Source organism: Lontra canadensis, unplaced genomic scaffold (genome assembly GCF_010015895.1).
Source record: "Lontra canadensis isolate GAN:19392208 unplaced genomic scaffold, GSC_riverotter_1.0 scaffold103, whole genome shotgun sequence".
Classification (NCBI taxonomy): domain Eukaryota; kingdom Metazoa; phylum Chordata; class Mammalia; order Carnivora; family Mustelidae; genus Lontra; species Lontra canadensis.
Genome location: NW_022631097.1, coordinates 4,697,842 through 4,704,382, shown reverse-complemented (window position 1 = coordinate 4,704,382; position 6,541 = coordinate 4,697,842). Strand labels below are relative to the sequence as shown.

The window sequence follows — 6,541 nt, the reverse complement described above, 5'->3', positions numbered from 1 at the left end:
GGTCGATTTGTTGTGCTGGACACGACACTTATCCTTTGGCTTCTGCAGCTTTCTTGAATTGTAATAATCTAAGCTACTTCTCCGCAGGGTAAAGCCTGGTTTTGTTATGGACTGAACAGGGAGGCTACCTGTGCTAACTCCTTTCTATTTAGGAACACAACTTTATAGGTTGAAGTAGATGTGAAAAGAAAAAAATACGTTTATGATCATACACAGGATATCAGCTTTTATAAATTTTTTTTTTGAGGTCAAATATAGAAGATGAGATGTAAAACATGTCTTAAAGGATTTCAAAAAGATGAAGTTGACTGGCAGGGGTGTGGGTGTGTTTAATCTGTCATATGGGATGATTTTTCATTGGTTGAATCTGGACTGCAGTTTTTAAAACTCTAATTATGCAGGCTCTCTGAGAGACCGAATACCTTGTTAATTTAGGGCAAGTCATCATCCCCTGAGGACACTTTTGGGTTTAAGGGTTGCATTACAGGTATTCTTGGAGGACAATCATTTTGGGCTAAAGGAAGGCTCTCAGATTTGAAACACCTTTGAAAAAAATGTGATGAAATAAGCATGTTTGTAAATATATTGATGAATTTTCTTTTATTACACGACACACCTGACATCTTTTTTTTTTTTTTTTAAGATTTTATTTATCCATTGGCTAGACAGAGATCACAAGTAGGCAGAGAGGCAGGCAGAGAGAGAGGAAGGGAAGCAGGCTCCCCGCTGAGCAGAGAGCCCCATGTGGGGCTCGATCCCAGGACCTTGGGATCATGACCTGAGCCAAAGGCAGAGGCTTTAACCCACTGAGCCACCCAGGCGCCGCCACATCTGACATCTTTGTAAGGGTCTGCTACACAGGCAGGGTCTGTCATGTGGGGTTGCTGTCCTAAGAACCAACCAGTCAGCAATACTGTGATATTAATGTGATATTAATCACCATGGAGGTAGAGACTTGGAGATTTTAAATCATTAAATGATTAAAGTGATTTTTAAATCATTTTAAATCTTTGATTAAAAAAATCAGTAGAAAAGGAAATCACAGCTTACCATACAATCAATTGGACTTTTTTCCTTGCCATGCTAAATTGAAAACAAACTCTGTTTGAAACTTTTTTTCTTTCTTTTCTTTTTTTTGGGGAGGGAGGTAGGGAGGGAGATTAGAAGCTATCTTTAGGAAGCTTGTGCCACTCCTGGACTTAACTTCTGGCTCTCTAGAACTTTGCAGAAGGTTCTTAGGACTGCTTAAACTCAACGGGCAATGTTAAAATGAACACAGCTTTACCCTAAGCCTAAACATTCAGCTGAGATAAGGGTCTGGAAAGATTTCAAATAAAACAGTTTAAGAAAACGTGACTGTGGATTGCCTGGGAATAACAATGTTCCCTTGGGTTCTTGGTCCTCTGCACAATTCACACCTCTGACACCCAAGGCAAAGGAATCAAGGTTCTGCAGTCTTAGAAGACCACAGCCATCAATGCCTTCTGCACTCAGACACTGATTTAACAGATTCACTTGGTATCTAGTTCCTGCATAAAACCTCGATGGAGAGGGGCACCTGGGTAGCTCAGTGGGTCAAGCATTGGACTCTTGATCTCAGCTCAGGTCTTGATCCCAGAGTTGTGAGTTTGGACCTGCTGTGGGCTCCAGGGTAGGTATAGAGCCTACTTAAAAAAAAACAAAACAGGGGCACCTGGGTGGCTCAGCGGGTTAAGCCTCTGCCTTCAGCTCAGGTCATGATCTCAGGGTCGTGGGATAAAGCCCTGCATTGGGTCTCTGCTCAGCGGGGAGCCTGCTTCCTCTCTCTCTCTCTGCCTGACTCTCTGCCTACTTGCGATCTCTCTCTCAAATAAGTAAATAAAATCGTTAAAAACAAAACAAAAAACCCCCAAGCAAACAAAAAATGAGGTGGAGAGCTGTATTTTGAGGATCTGGCCAGAGGCTGCAGTACCCAGCCCTCCGTCTTGTTTACTTTCCGAGGGGGTCTTCTCATACCCACACACCTGGCTTCACTTCTGCAGAAGGGATCATTCTCAAGGGGATCATCCCATGTGGATTCACCATTCAACACCACTCCCATCACCCCTGAAAGTGAGAGCTCCAGAAGTGGCAGGTGCGTGGACTGAGACAGCCGGGCCAATGTCAAGGCTGCTTTGGCGGCCTCATTCACCCTCAGTCCCTTCTCCAACTACTGAAGTCTCCCTCCACCTGCAGAAGTCTCTCAAAAGAAAAACTGAACCCTTTTACTTAATCTGCATGCCCTTCAGGAAGGTGGAGGACACAGCCACCTCGCAGGACTCGCTCTCTGCAGATGAGCACGCTGAAGGTGAGCAAGGTTAATCCTCCCACCCTGGTCGAGAACAGGGCCCCGACTCCAACCAGGCGTGATTTCCACTCATTTACAGGAGGTTAATGCTCCGCAGCGGCCACGCCCTTACACACGGGCCATCCGAAGCCCCAAATCACGATTCCCTCTCTGCCTCCTGCCCCCAGATCTTATCATTGCCCTATGGCTGAGTGAAGTTTGGCGAAACCCTCCCTCTACAAATTTATGTTGTAGATTATTATAACAAAATTTACAAGTCAAAATAAATGAAGATTCATGGATAGGTAGCCATACGCTGCAGCCAGACCGTCTTTTTAATTCTGACCACTGTTTACAGTGCAGGCCCGTAGAGTCGACGAGTGTCACCAGCCCTGTCACGCCGGGTAAGGCACTCCGGCGGCGTTCACTGAGCGTTCACTCCTCCTCCAGGAAGAACCCGCCCTGCACGCAGACTTTGTCCGCGCGGCTCGAGTCACGTGATAGGGAAGACTGAAACATTGGCGGTTCCTTACTCCAGGCACACGGGGGCGCAAGACCGCGGCGTCTGCCAGGAAGGCGGCGGGGCGACGCTTTTGCCCTCTGGACACCGACGTGCTCACGTCCTGAGGGTCCTCAAGGCCCGACCCGGAAGCTCTGGCGTCACGTGGCGCGGCGTGGGCTGCTGCCTTGGAAACGCGGCGCGCGTGTTCGCGGCGGGAGCTGTGGTGCAGGGGCGGGGCCTCGCGGCGGGGGACGGGGCTGCTCTGGGAACAAGATGCTGTGCTCCTGGAGGCTGGGAGGGCTCGGATCCCGGGCAGCGGCTCTATGGCCGGGGCGAGCGGGCCTGCGCGGGCTCGGAGCCGGGATCCGGGCCCGAGAGGTCAGCACCAGCTGGTCCCCGGTGGGCGCCGCCTTCAATGTCAAGCCCCAGGGCCGCCGTCTGGACCTGTTCGGCGAGCGCCGGGTGAGCGGCGCAGGAGGGGGCTCCACTTGGCGCGAGATAAGCCGGTCCCTTCTCCGCGTGGCCAGCAGGGATCTAGGAGGGGTCCTTTGGGTCTGGGAGGAGCCAGGCAGCGAACCCACTTTGTGTCGTTTGCGCTCTTGGTGACCTTGCCCGTCACCTCCTCTTTGAGGGACTGGTTTAAGGGAGCGGGGCGGCCTTTGTTGGTCTTGTCCCCAGAGTGTGGGTCCCAGTACGTGCCTCTTCGTGAGCCCCTGCTCCCCGTGAACTCAAATAGTTCATCTTAGCAGGTGGCGGTGAATTCCGCTTGGAGGGTCCCGCCTTCGCCTCACACTCAGACCAATCCCGGCTTAAAATTCACTTTTGCGCCAACCCTACACTTGTGTATTGGAGGCCCCGCCCTGCTGTTCATAGGGGGCATCAGGTAGTCGTGTGGTTACTATTCCATTGATGCTCGAAATTCCGTTCTTAATTTTTCCCAGTGTTTGTACTCTTCTTGTTTTAAAACACAAAACTAGGGGCGCTTGGGTGGCTCAGTGGGTTAAAGCCTCTGCCTTTGGCTCAGGTCATGTCCCAGGCAGGGTCCTGGGATCGAGCCCCGCATTGGGCTCTCTGCTCTGCGGAGAGCCTGCTTCCTCCTTTCTTTCTCTGCCTGCCTCTCTGCCTACTTGTGATCTCTGTCAAATAAATAAATAAAATCTTAAAAAAAAAAAAAAAACAAACCCACAAAACTATTGAGAAGAGTCTCATTGCTTATAATGCGATGACATTGATCACGTTGATTTCTTCCCCGAGGAAGTCACTGACTGAATTCTTTGGTTTCTGTATTTCCTATCTCCACATACCCAGTGGCATCTGGCATTCCCTAGGCACTCAGAGTTTATTGAATGACTGAATTAAAGGTGAAAGGAAAGCGAGCTTGGAAGGGGCTTACCTGAAGGCTGTTCTACTTCACATTTGTGGGTTTTATCCACTTTAGGTTGTTACTATTATTTTTGCCTTTTTAATTTCTTCATTATTTCTAACATTGTCTTTCTTATAGAGAGTCTAGGACATGGTTACAATGAGCCTAATGATGTGTTTTCTTATTTGATTTCTGTCATTAATTTTGTTTTAAAAATATTTTTGTATGAAATCGGCTACACCAACTTCCGTGTGGGTAAATAACATAATACGGTTTTAACATAATTAGGGTGAAGAGGAGAACAACTACCTATAGGTACTGAGTAGAAAGATGGAAAGAGTAAGTTTGGTTTTGGGTGGATGAAATAAAACTAATTTTAGGTTTATTTTTCTTACGTGTATCATGATTATAAAACTGGTAACAGATTTTCATATATGTGAATCAGTTTTTGATTAAACAGGAACAACAAAAAGCCCCAAAGGTTTATGTAGTTCTTTTGTCATTACTATAATTGGTAGTCTGAGGTTTAGAATTCCCACCCTCCAGTATGGGGAGGTGTGCTGGGAAATGAAAAATAGTCTGTACTTGAATCAGATTAAATCAGTGTAAAGAATCTAATTTGGTTTTGGTCCCGATTCTCCTCTACCTGGAACTGTGTTTTCTTCAACTTCTTTCATTTTGAAAAGAGGTTAATTTCATGCATCCCTTCTTGCAGAAACAATAGGCCTTATCAGTCCTGGAAGTTTTACCTCTTGCTGTTTTCAAAAATGTTAGTCATCTACAGAGCAGCTAACCTTTATCATTCTATTTTTGCCTTATCAGTCCTGGAAGTTTTACCTCTTGCTGTTAACAAAAATGTTAGTCATCTACAGAGCAGCTAACTTTTATCATTCTATTTTTTTTATGAAATATTTAAAAATAAAAAGTCCATTCTTAAAATATTCATAGCTTAATTTATGTGGAATGATGTGGGGAATGTGAACATAGTATCTGTGATGACAGGTAATATAATGATAGGATACACCCAATGAAAACCAAGATTCCTTTATGAAAAAAGGGCTTAATACCAAAAAAGTCATATTTTTAGCCTCACATAGGAAATATTCTCTGGATTGCAGGGTCTTTTTGGAGTTCCTGAGCTCAGCGCCCCAGAAGGATTTCGGATCGCACAAGAAAACGCCCTGAGAAAGGCAGACTTGCTTGTGGAGCGTGTGTGTTCCATGCCGCCTGGACCCCAGACCGTGCTCATTTTCGACGAGCTTTCTGATTCCTTGTGCAGGGTGGCCGACTTGGTAAGACGCTTACTGTAAGCCTTGAGGCTACCTCTCTGTCAAGGTGTTAAAATTTAAGCTAAGTTCATTAGGTTTAATGTCAGAGACTCTAGGGTTCAAAGCATCTGGTGCTTGGTTTGGCAGCGCCTAGACTAACAGCATATAAGCTATTTGAGAGCTGTTGGGTGTAATTTGTTATAGTGGGAGTAGGTTTTTAGGAGTGGGGAACGTATAGGAAAAGGTGGTATGTAGAAATTGTACTTTAATATGTATAGTTAAGAAAATGCACATGTGATGTATAATAAAAGAATGGTTACTTGTATGGCAAAGAGTCTTCATTTGACAAAGATTCTTCATTCATGAAAACTTCTTTTTTTTTTTAAAGATTTTATTTATTTATTTGACAGAGATCACAATAGGCAGAGAGGCAGGCAGAGAGAGAGAGAGAGAGAGAGGAAGCAGGCTCCCTGCTGAGCTGAGAGCCCGATGTGAGGCTCAATCCCAGGACCCTGGGATCATGACCTGAGCCGAAGGCAGAGGCTTTAACCCACTGAGCCACCCAGGTGCCCCATTCATGAAAACTTCTATCAGAATTTTAATAGGACCTTTACCTGTACATTTATAGTAAAATTAATCTTACGAAAAGCCAGTTTTTTAAAAACCTTTTCAGGAATGTCTTTTCCAGTGAAAACTAAGGTTTGGATATGAAACTGGTTATATCAAGGACTTCCTTTTTTCATATTTTGAAGTGGATATGGACATGTACCTAGGTCTCTTCACTAAGAATCCTACTGCTGAGGTAGAAGGCATGATATTTTATCTGTCCCAAAGACCACCTCCTCATTAATCATGTCAGTGAAGGAGATTGCAGTAATGCACATAATTCCACATTGTGGACCCTCGGGATCTTGTTGACTTGGTATTGGACTGTATATACCTTTCTCTTCACATTCATTCAATACTGAGTCACCACCATGTGCCAGGCACTGTTCTAGGCACTGGGAATGTCATGACTTGTGACAGACACAGTCTCTGACCTCATGGAGTTTTTATTCTGAAGTTAACTTTTTTTTTTTTTTAGATCTTTTTTTTTTTAGATC

The 6,541-nt window shown here is 45.3% G+C and overlaps 1 protein-coding gene across 1 annotated transcript in view; it reads left to right on the top strand.

Annotated features, from left to right (window-relative positions):
- Window positions 1-3,029: 3,029 nt before the first annotated feature.
- The window catches only part of MIPEP (mitochondrial intermediate peptidase), a 167,165-nt gene continuing 163,653 nt past the window's right edge, over window positions 3,030-6,541 (top strand). Inside the window, exons 1-2 of the mRNA XM_032838178.1 lie at window positions 3,030-3,269; window positions 5,289-5,462. Coding sequence (XP_032694069.1) covers window positions 3,081-3,269; window positions 5,289-5,462 — 363 coding nt within the window. The 5' untranslated portion in view covers window positions 3,030-3,080. The remainder of the gene's footprint in view (window positions 3,270-5,288; window positions 5,463-6,541) is intronic.